Source organism: Pteropus alecto, unplaced genomic scaffold (genome assembly GCF_000325575.1).
Source record: "Pteropus alecto unplaced genomic scaffold, ASM32557v1 scaffold160, whole genome shotgun sequence".
In the NCBI taxonomy this organism is placed as follows: Eukaryota; Metazoa; Chordata; class Mammalia; order Chiroptera; family Pteropodidae; genus Pteropus; species Pteropus alecto.
Window position 1 is genome coordinate 1,917,525 of NW_006429864.1, and position 11,691 is coordinate 1,929,215.

General features: G+C 46.1%; 1 protein-coding gene across 10 annotated transcripts in view; it reads right to left on the bottom strand.

Annotated features, from left to right (window-relative positions):
* Positions 1–11,691, bottom strand: part of SUGP2 (SURP and G-patch domain containing 2) — a 24,128-nt gene that overhangs the window by 11,801 nt on the left and 636 nt on the right. For 8 of the 10 annotated variants that reach the window (XR_001516569.2, XR_003045145.1, XR_003045146.1 and 5 more), the window contains exons 2-6: positions 10,380–10,511; positions 5,588–7,192; positions 2,491–2,611; positions 1,181–1,665; positions 41–152 (exon numbers count right to left, since the gene is read on the bottom strand). Coding sequence is in view for 6 of the 10 variants with exons in the window: in XM_015586743.2 (XP_015442229.1) it covers positions 41–152; positions 1,181–1,665; positions 2,491–2,611; positions 5,588–7,192; positions 10,380–10,500 (2,444 nt within the window). In the remaining 4 variants the exon portion in view is untranslated. Of the gene's footprint in view, positions 1–40; positions 153–1,180; positions 1,666–2,490; positions 2,612–5,587; positions 7,193–10,379; positions 10,512–11,462; positions 11,601–11,641; positions 11,674–11,691 lie in introns of those variants that run through there. The other 2 variants (XM_015586730.2, XM_025044103.1) reach the window with 2 other exon arrangements.

Consider the following 11,691-nt stretch of genomic DNA (forward strand, 5'->3'; position numbering starts at 1 on the left):
GGCAAACAACTCAAATCAGAAGGGTGTGATGGGTACATACCACAGGTCAGGGTTGTCGGTGCTGTTTTCTATGCTGAACTGTTCAATCTCTGGTCCCACCTGAGCAACAAATTTGGCCAGTTTTTCTGCAGTCTCCATTGTCTTTGTGTCAACTACAAAACAAAGCAACTGTCACTTGTCAGTTCTGAGCTGCCACTTACCGTGTGGACATCACGGGGCTGTAAACTGATTACAAAGACAGCTCCTCATTTCCCCCTCTACATCTGTGCCTTTGCCATGTTACTCTGTAGCTATGTTCAGCAGAAATGGACTGCCCTCTCCCCTGAACTGGGGCTGATCCCGGGACTCCTGCTGGCCAACAGATGTGGCAGAAGTGCCAAGTCCGGGACTAAGAGGCCTTGAGCACCTCTAATGCCTCTCTTGGAGGCCTGACACCAACTCCAGGTGAACCAACCCCAGCTCACTGATGGAGAGGTGAGAGGCACATGGCCCAGTCACCCATATCACCTCTATCAGCTCCAAACAACCAGCTGCTGCCTAAAAACACATGTGCAGGCCCAGATAGGCTAAGCCCTGTGTGAAGCCAGTTTAGAGCTGCTTGTTTCATAGCAATAGCTAGAAAATGCAGTTGTGTAGATTCTTCCCCTCTAGGTGCCCACCTAATGCTGAGTGGGAAGCACTGGTTAGGGGGCAGGCCTGTTGCAAAGAGAGAAGGTAACGGCCAGGAAAAACAGAAGGGACTAAGTTGGTAACTTTAGAAGGAACTGCAGGTCAGCTAATCCTGAGGAGGGAATACAGAGACTTAGGAGAGGAGGCAGAATGAGAACAGGGCATCCTTATGGAACATAAAGGAGGCAAGAACAGAGAAAAGTGGATCACTACGAGCTCACAGCCACAGACTGGCACATGTGGCCAGCAGTAAAACCTTGCAGGGAGACAGAGTCACTGGGCAGCAACCTGTGTTAGCTCAACTCTCAGAACAGGAGGAAGGGTACACCAGGACTCTTGGGCAGCCCCTTCAAAGAGGAAAGAAAGCACTTCCTTATGAACCCATCCTGGCTAGGTCCCTGTTGCTACTGCCCACTGCCTAGACCACTGAGGCTACAATCCCCTCTTGGCAGAGACTCCTGGAAGAGTTGGGGCTGGGGCCCAGAGGAAGGGAACAGGAGTGAACACCCACCATCAGAAGATAGGCAGGGAGAGGAGCTCTGAGGGGCTTCAGATTCATCTACTCCTGCTGGCTTGGGAGATGGGCCTGCAGCTTCTGGGCTGAGGTCCTGAGAAGGTCCGCCTGGGTCTTGTGGGCAGTCCTTGGCAGCATCACTTCCATCTGGTTGGGGTGGCTTTCCCTGTAAGGAGCCTGGAGCTTGCCGGGTGTGGTGTTTCAGCCTGGTGCCCGAGGATAGGAGGGTCTGGGTCCCAGTGGTTGCTCTCCTCACCTTCCAGCCTTGGAGACCCTGAGCTCGGAGGGGCCCGCGCCGCCGCCCTGGGAGCAGCCTCTTCTTGAGGCTCCGGACTGCCCGGGCATACAGCATGGCTCGGACTGCACACTCTGCCGCCAATGGCTTCTGATCAGCTCCTGGCAAGGTCTGACTCATCCGCTGCGCTTCTGCCAGTTTCAGCTTATAGTATTTATACTCTAGACTACTATCATCGGACAAAAACCTATGTAACAAAACAGGTACAGGACGACACTGCTAAAACACCAGCATGACCAATTCACTGCTACAAATACACTTCTGCAATCCCTTTCTACATGATGGCTTCCCTGCTGTCCAAGGCTCTGCCTGGCTCCACCAAAGACCCAGAGCTGGGCCCAGGTCACCTCCCCTGCCTAGAGAGACCAGAGGGCAACAAGGAGCTTTCAGCAGTGATGGATTCCTCCTCTGTTTCTGTCATCAGCAGCCAGGAAGGAGCTCATAACTTCTAGTGGTTTCACAACAGAAATCAGTCACCTTGGAGCCATGGAAGCATTCTGCTACTAGGACACTATAGGCATCACTCCAGGATGCCATTTTCAGAAATGACACCCTTCAAATGGTGGGCTCTCAGCTACCTTTCAATTGTATCACTTTCTCTAATAAGTACTGTACTTATAATGAAAACTTTTAATTTAAAAAGTTATTCTATTCATGTGAAGAGGCAGTAAGGCAAGAGACATTTTCACTAACAGTTGCAATAAATCACAGACAGCTGCTGTGACATATCCCTCATCTTATACAAGCATTTTGCATGCACATCTCAGCTCATCCTTACACCAGCACAACAGAGATGTGGAGCTCCAAGCCCAACAAGACCACACAGCAGGTCTACAACAGGGCTGGTGCATGAACCCAGGTGAACCTGACCCAACCTCGTGCTCTTCCCACTAGCTGACGCTACTGCTCAAAATAAACATCTCACTTTCTGTTCTGAACACCATCAGAGCAATACAAACATTGCCATGTGCTCTATGGGAAGGATTTAGAGGTTCAACATTTAGAGACCTACCAGTAAGCAGGGTCTTCCTTGAGAAGAGCTCTCTCTTTAGGAGATAGGCTGCCTCCGATGACACGTGTGACCAGCTGGTCAATGGTGTCCACCACCTTGTGATCTGCTCGCTGGGGGACAGCTGGAACACACGCAAGGGCTTTTCTGAGAAACACATTGGGCCATGTGGGGCCTGGCAAGACCAGGACAGAGTCGGGGCTTAGGATGGAGCCTAAGTAGGCACCAGCAACCGAAATCCTCGTCATGAGACCAGCGTTGAGAAAAGGAAAGCGGCATGTTACTCTAGAAACCAATATGCAAAATATCCTCCCAAAAGTTATAATAGCATAACCACAAGGACAGAAACAGTCACAGGCTTATAATGACTGTAAAGAAAAATGTATGTATATGTTTTATAGAAGGAAATGGTATGTAGCAAATCCATACCACTTCTCGTGTATCACCTAACTTGAATGTTCACAATATTAGAGGAAAAGATACAAAATGTGTTTAGGTATAAAGTATGCAAAAAGTTTATCTAGGCTGTGATTTCCAGTAGGAAAGAGGGAAGAAAAGATATACAAATATGGATACAAAAAAAAAAAAAAAAAAGGAAATGTACCAGAAAATTAACAGGCATTTTCTATGGGTGGTAAATGTCACAATTTCATTTTATCTACGAAATATAAACATATGAGTGTTCTATAATCAGAAAACATATGTATATAGACTTATGAGAAAAATTTCCCAATTAAAAGTCAATAGTCCCAAGATAGGTGTTTACAGAAAATATTCGCTGAATGTATGAAAACATTTTTTAAAGTATGAATTTCCTACAATATGGCTGTAATTTACAATGCCACCAGCAACACAGAAGAGCATCTTCTTCAATTGTCAGTTATTGCAAGTGTCCTCAAATAATAAGATTATTTAGTTTTCTGCTATTTGCACAGAATAGTTCATTCAATAAAAACCACTCCCGAACTGGAAAGGTTTTCCAGTTTGTTCTGTGGCGTAACTGTACTGTCCTGTCTTTGCCTATGTCTGAGTTGTAGCTTTGAGCTTATTTTAAACATCGGTGGGAGCGCTTTATACAGGATAAGTCTTTCAATTGTCAGTTATTGCAAGTATTTCCATTTTGAAATTGTTTTGTTGTTGTTTTAGGCTAATTTTACATCATTTTACAAAAGAATAAGAGGTCCAAAGTCAGAAGCTTTCAGAGATAAAAGCAATTTGTGGGTTACTGCAACCATTTCTAGAGACGATGACAATAGCATCAGAAAGTAGGTCCCAGCAATCCTCCTGAGACTGTATTTGTTAAAGAATTTAAAAATAAAAATTAGGGGTGGTTCCATAGAGTAGTGTTTAGCACGTCTGCTTTACACACAGCAGGTCCTGGGTTCGAGCCCCAGTGGAGCCACAGCCCGTACTCCGGGCGCGCCTGGTCCCCTGGGTGTGCCAGGCCCCGGGTACGCCAGGTCCCAGGTGTGCGCCACGAGTGTGTAAGAGGAGACGCCCCGCCTTCAGAGATCCAATTCTTAAAGGGGAGACAGCAACATCCGTAGGTCAGGGTGGAAGTGGAGGGTGTGGGGGGAATTAAAAAAAAAAGTTAAAAAAAAAGTCTTCCTTGCCTGTTAAAATAAAATAAAAATTAAAAATAATAGTAATAATAAATTCAACCAAAGATGTCATCCCAACATTTCTAACAGTAACAGAAACAGTGGTGGGGCAGTACTGGCGCTGTCCACCTGCTGTCCAGATAGCCAAGGCTTGTAGACACCAATTATAAGGGAACAGCAGCTCTAACCGGCCTCAGAAGCCTCTAAAAGGTAGCATGAGTCCAACATCAAGGGAAAGGTATGGTAATTTGTTAGGTCAATGTCACGATGTAGTGAGTTGTAGAAACACAAAAAGGGCCTATGACAATCTTGTAAAAGCGAGCAGTAGTGTTTTCGGACTGCACAGGCAGGCCCACCTGCCTGGCAGCACCACAATAGGACAGTGGTGGACAACTTTAGGTTATGGGTGACTTTTTTCTCCAGTATCACTCTTACACTGACTTTCTGCTCCACCATGCTGGAGAGTGTGCAGAGATGGCCTGTGTCAGCCCTAAGCCCTTTTCTGGAAAGCTCCCTCTCTAGTAGGTGTGGCCGCCTGTGGTGGGACCTATCAGTGCCTGTGCAGTAGGAGCTACACGAGGGTGTAGAGGAGTAAAGAGATTTAGGGACAAATGTGACTTCCTCACTGGTCTTGGGTAATGCAAGCAGAAAACCACATCAGGAGGAAAGAAGACATGGCCACTACATGTGCTCATGAGCCCTGGGATGTTTGGACTATGAAAGCAGCCATCCTGGGGGATAAGGGGGAAGGAAAAGGAACATCAAACAGCCAGTTATATCTATTATCTCCTTCTTGGCCTGCTCCCTTCCCTGTAAGCCAACTGTTAACTGTAGGTTTCTAGGTGTACCTAAAGGATCTGCTGCTAATTTTTGGCCAGTCTAAAACAGTGAGTGAGTGCCTCCACCACCTGGATAGACTTGGCTGACTTCTGTCTGTCCCTCAATACAGCTCAAATATGGCCTCCCTAACTCCCCAGGTTAGACTAGCTTGGGACCTCTCCCACGTTCCTCATTATCCTAGCACAGAAGGGGCTAGTTTTCGTGATTTCTTTCCCTCAGGATCCTGGGACTCTTCAGAGACAGTGCCTAGCATTTACTTTTCCTTCCAGGAATACCCTGGGGTGGGGGAACCAGTTGGAACAGGGCTTCTTAACCTTGGCTGCAGGATGGTACAAAACCCTCAGAAAGTGCAGGCAAGTTGTGTACAAAAACATGTATATTTTTTTTGGTAAGAGCTGCAGCTTTTCATTAGATTTCCAATGGAGTCTATGACCCAGAAACGTTTAAGGACTTCTGTCGTAGACAGAAGATTCCTCATACGTGCTTGTGGAATGAATGGCAGACATGTACACTGGCCAATTTGAGTTTTCTACTAAAATTCTAATTTGCTTCCAAAGAACTTCTGTGTAAACACCTCAAAGAGAATAAGAGACATTAAAACACACACACACACACACGAAAAACAGATAACAAACTGGAACTTTTGCTGCTTTCCTTACCATCATTCAGACCACTCAGAGCCTTGGCCTGAGTTTCGGCTTTGATAGGAGGAACTGTTTTCTCTTCATCTCGAGTTGCCTCAGGTTCGGTTTTCTTGACCTGGAGTGGATAGCCACTGCTGACCAGCCAGGCCTTCAGGTGATCTATGTACTCTCTCCCAAACAGAGTGGAGTCCTCGAAGTTTGGAAATGAAGCAGGAGAGGGAGCTATATCTTGGAGACCGACAGCTTCTAAAATTTTCTCTTGCCGGAAAGAAGAGGCCAAGGAGAACGTCTGTCCCAAAAGGGCCAAAGACTTCCGGCAGAGAGAATTGGTGGTCTCCAGGGCAACAGCTAAGTCCAGGGGGTTAGTGAGGGTTTTCATTTTGACACTCAGCTCATAGGCATTGCAGGCCATGAGCAGGGGTGTGACACTCTTCAAAAGCCGGTCTTGAAGTCTCATTATGTACTTGTCAAAGGGCTTTATGATTTCGAAAAAGCAATTTTTGGTCTTCACAGCACCTTTGTCCAAAAGCATGTTTAAAAACTCATTATCGACTCTGGGTGTTTTCAAAGCAGAGTGCTTTAAAAATTTGATAGTAAAAAAGCAAAAATCTCTGTGCTCTGGTTTTAAGGAGCATTTGAATGAGGCGAGCATTTTAGCACAGGTTTCAGTTTCAAGTTCAAAGAGAGTCTGGAAAAGCTGGGAAAATTTAACATCATCTTTTATGGTATGGAATCCTGCCCATTTGATTATTTCTATCCCAAATCTTGAAAAAACATCAGACTTATCTATGAGGTCGAAGCTCATCTTTCTTCTGGGGAGCCGAAAGTCCTTCAGATTGAGCCCTAGAGGGATCTTCTGAGTAGGGAATTGGATATCTTCAGTCCCTGGGTTTGTCCCTAGGGTCACATCAGAGCTTGGGGTGGTTTTCTGAATTTGGTTAGTGCCCTGAGTTTTGGGAGTAATACGATTTATAGTGGGTACTTTTTTCGTGCTCACACTTCTCAGCGTGACAAGTTTCCCGACTCCCCCTTTAGGTGTGAGCAGGCCCTGAGTCTCCCCTTTTCCTAAGAGTGCACCCTCCTGGTCAACGATGTTTAAAACTCGGCCTCTGCCCTGGACTTGGCCACTGCCCCTGAGCACAGAGTCTGCCTCTCCTGGACGGTCCACATCATAATCGCGACTTTCTTTCTCCAAACAATCTTTCTCAATCAGCCTGGAAGAGCCAAAGTCTCCCAGTAGTGCAGAAGGACCAAAATTAAATTCCTGTGACCAGGATTCTTGAGGAACTGGGTGGCCAAAGTCTTGTTCCCAAGAGCCACGAAGTGTAAATTTCCAGTCTGGAGAACGGAAATGTCCCAATTTCCGGTGGCCAAAGACCTGGTCTCGGGAGTCAGAGTGGGAAAATTCCAGATCCCGACCACATTCTTTACGAAAGTAGTTGTCTTCACTTACAGAAGGGTTACTTGATCTGAAGGAAGGCCCTGGAAACACATCACCTCTCAGGCCTTCTCTCCCAGCATCGCGAGAGTGACCTACGGATCCACCCAGAGTGTATCTGCTGTCACTGTGAATGTCATCATACATATCTGCTCTGACTCTTGGGACTGTCCTTAGAAGATCTGAAATAAACAATCCAAAAGGAAACACAAAGGTACTTTAGACCAGAGCCTGCAAATGGGCAGTCTACAGACCACTAGCTAGCTGGAATGCTTTATCTGCCTCAGTGCATTTTATAAATTCCTATTTGTTGCCAACATTTAAAACATGTGCGGCTTCCTTTAAACATCTGGGTTTACTACTTATAAAAACAAAGACCTACAAGCACTGGGTCTGCATCTGCCTTGGTGACAGTGCACCAAAGCTGGGCCGTAGTGTCCCTCACTCATTCAGATCTCCAGACCTGGCTCAGCAGGCATCTTGTTTACGCACTTTAAGACTCAGGGAAGAGTATTTGGTCCTCAAATAACCTAGACTTCTTTACTGTGACTGGAATACTTGTGTATCTCCACCTCTATCACACAGCACACAGGTTTTCTGGAGGTTACCAGCCCCTCTTGCCTCCTAGTAGGGACTCTCGGCATATAGTGCCACTGAGGCAGGAGCCATGTCTGACACTGTACCCACCACAATCAACCAGGCCACAGCTGAGCATCTGACCCAAAGCTGGCTGATACACTCCCTTGGAAAGGTCCATTGGGCTAACCAAACCTCTGAAAAAACAGACCGAAGCAGATAAGAGGCAAGACAGAACCTAAACAAACCATCAAGAGAATGAATAATGTGCTTTTGTCCTCCTCTGTGTAGAAATGAAAACAGGAACCTATATTTGCATTTGCTTATTCACATATAAAGAAACTCTATAAAAAGCTAGGAACAAAAGTGAACTATAGGCCTCAGGGAGACTTTGCACAGAGTGCCTTTCTAACTTTCTAGCCTTTGAATCATATTCTATTACCTAGTCCAATGAAAAGGAAAGGGAGAGAGAGATGCCAGGACATAGTAATGGGGTAAGAGGCTACAGGAAGCCAAATCTTTGTATAAATTCAAGTTATTTACTTAACAGTACTTACTGAGTACCTACTGTGTGTGGGCACTGCTCTAGGCAGGGAAAGGAGACAGCAAAGTCTCTAGTCTCCTGGACTTGTCACTTGTATGAGCCAACAAAAAACAAAAATCCATTAGGTATAAGGAAGTATCAGTAAGAAATATCAAGCAGGTAGGAACTTGAAAGAGAAAGCCATTTTTAGACAGGCTGGTGGAGGAGGGCAGCTCTGACAATATATTGAGCAGTAGAGGCCTGATATAAGGGGCCACGCCATGCAGTTATGGAGGAAGCATGGGATCGACAGGGGAAGAACATGCCAGAAGGGAATAGAGGGAATGAGGAAAACGTGGTAAGGCGGCTCCTAAATTCTGCTGCACATTAGAGTCCCTGGAGATCCCTGCCACACATCCTTAATTAATTAATTAGCATGGGGTTTGACCTGGGCATCGGAGTTTTTAAAAAGGCCCCAAATAATTCTAATACACAGAAAATTTCAGGAACCACTACAACAGGAGATGAAAACAGAAGTGAGTTATCAGATCAAGTCAGGCCCTCAACAGGACGCTGGAGTATTCTTTGAGATGGAAAGCCAGAGCAGAGATTTGACCTCACTGGCTACTGTGCAGGGAAGAGATCAAAAGGGACGAGAGTGGATCTGGATGTTCCAGCAAGGAGTCCACTGAGATAATGCAAGTACTGATGGCTACTGATGGTGTGGTGATGGCAGCAGCATTAGCGATCGAGTGCTTCCTTCACAATGGGGTTTTCTGATGCCTTGTAAACCAAGGCATTGGAAAAGTGCAGAGTAGAGCAGAGACAAAGGCCAACTGATGGACCATGCAGCTCTGTGACAAAGAGGTGGTTTCAGAACCACCTAGCACCCTGCTTGGTTTCCAGCTTCCTTTCTCCCAAACTTTGTTGAGATAACAAGATATGTATTGGTTTTCGAGTCTCTAGATAAAGATATGAAGATTTAGATTTCCATATACATAAATGTGTATGTACATATGGATATGTTTGTGTGTGTGTATATATATACAGGTAAGTATTCAAGATTACATAAATATATTGCTAAAAGAATTGAAGAATGCAGACCACCACGAATATGGTTACCTCTGAAGGTTAAGGAAGCAGCTAACAGGACTTCTATGTTTTACTCTTAACTACTTCTGAATTCTTATATCTTTTACAACAAGTACTTCTCTGTGTACTACTCATGAAATTTTTGATAAATCAGAATGAGGAGACAGCCTCTGAACCTTGGTTTCTCCTGGTCCAAAGCATGTAAGAAGTTAGCTCTACTTCAAGCACTTAAGACTCAACCAACATTGAGAAATCCTCCACCATGCCAAGGCTGGCTCAGGGGCTAGTACAGCAATGAGCAGCACAGACCTAGGGACAAGGCCAGAAGGAGGCCAGCCCACAGCAGAGGAGTGAGTGCACAGCGTACTTCCCTGTAGCTGGGAAGGCAACAAATCAACCTCAAGGCCTGCCGGGGCTCCCTGGGAAAAGGGACCTGTGAGCTGGGTCTTAGAGTATCTCAGAGAATCAACCAGGCAGAGCTGGGATAAGGAAGGATTCAAAGCATAGACAGGTAGCACGGTAGCACTAAAACACAAAGCCCAAAGCAGAAAGTGAGGGTTGGGAGGCTTGCGTGTGGTAGTGAGGGACCTCCATGTCATCCTGCAATCATTTTTGAGTCTGCTGGCAAGGTGTTTCAAAACTTTTCAAAGGAAAATGTTTTCAGGCAGGACCTACTCTTAGCAGCTTAACAGGCCCTCCCATGCCTTCCTATCTTGTACACACCACTGCTCCTGTACTGGTTTGAGGATGTACTCCGAAGTGGTGAGCCCTGAGAGCTCCAGGGCCTTGGCCAGAAATACTGGCATTAACAGATCTGTGGTGAAAGCAGATTTGAGGGGGATGAAGCCAGAAGGTGAGAGACCGTTCAGGAGATTATTTCAATAATCCAGGTCAGAACTCTTAAGAGTTCAAACCTGGGCAGTGCTGGTGGGGATGGAGCCAGGAGATTGATTCAAGAACCCTTCTTTAGGTAGCAAAGGGAATCTGGGGAAGAGAAGCTCCAGGCAATGACAATACCTTCTTCCCACCCAGAGGAAACTTCATTTCTCCTCAAAAAATATGGAATGTAGGATCCTACAAGTTGCACCGTTTGTTCAAGGCACTGAAATCCTCCTGCCTCAATCCTAAATGTCCCATTACTGCCCGGCCCCGCCCCCAAATCAAGCACTTTAATTTACCTTGAGCTTTAAACTGCAGAGCTTCGCCTGCAGCCTCACCACTGGGGTCCATATGATACCGGTTAGCCTTTTCTTGTAATACGGCATCAAAATTCTCCTGTGCAATTCGCCTTGCTGCCATGTTTCTCCAACCTATAGTGAACGGGAAAAAAAAAAAACCACTAAAAATGACAACTAATGCTTACAGAGCCTGCTATTTCACCTAATCCTCAAAGTAATGAGGCAGTAATTCACAATCTGGCATGGTAATTCAGAGAGAGGTTGGATTATTTTATGGGGCCTCTGCTCTCATGCTCACAGGTGTGTGTTGGTTGATAAGAGCAAGGTAAGCATGGTCATCTTGGACAAGTTATTTAGCTTCTCTGAGCCCATTTCCTCAGAATCTTTTAAAAGAAGCTCTATGAAAGCAGTGCTTATCTCCTGGGGTTGCTGGAAGACTGCATGAAGCAACACACGTAACTGAACATGACAGTTTAGGGGAATGGGAACATTACCCCTGCACATGGTAGTTAGGAAAGATGTTACTGCTCTCTTTTCCCACAAAGGGCCAAGAAGCTCTGAGAACTGACCTCCCCTCTGAGAGAAGCCTCTCAAGGAGTGAGTGGAGGAATCCCCTGAATAGTGACAATGAGCTAGTGACAGAATTGTAAAGGAAGGGACTCCCATGATTTCATGTACTTCTTGCAAAAACCAGTAAAAAAGTGGGTCCTGTTACAAATGACATTAAACAGAAGAGCAAATGGGAGTCTCAGGCTATGTGACCCACCAAGGTTAGCCAGCCTGGACTGGAACCTAGCAAACAGGGCACTGGTAGTGGCGATAAAGTCCTGAAGACTAAGTAGAAAGACGTAGAAAGACTGAGAAAGAGCGACACTGAGGAATCCAGTGACAGCCAGTCCTTAATCAAGATATTCCTTCCAACTTGAAATCTCTAATGTAAGATCCAAGCCTGGTCCTACCTTAGTCTTTCTTATCACCCCCTTTCTATCCTTCGGCCCTCTCCCTAGGGCTCCCCTTGTTCTCTCCTGGCAAAGGGCAGGCTCTCAGGGACAGGCGGCCAGAAACCAAATCAAGAGACCTAACCTTTCTATGCCTCTGTTTCCCCATCTATAGAATGGGCAGCGAACGGTAGGGGCTGCTGTAGGGAATGAACCCGTTAAAAAGGGCAAAGGGCCCGATACAGAGCCTGGCCCCCGGGATCGCCTCACAAGAAGGGCCGCTCCAGGTTCGGGTAGAATGAATGAGCAAGGGAACGAATGAACCTCTTTGAGTGCGGCCCGCCTGCCTCCTGGTCTCCGAGAACGAAAAAAAG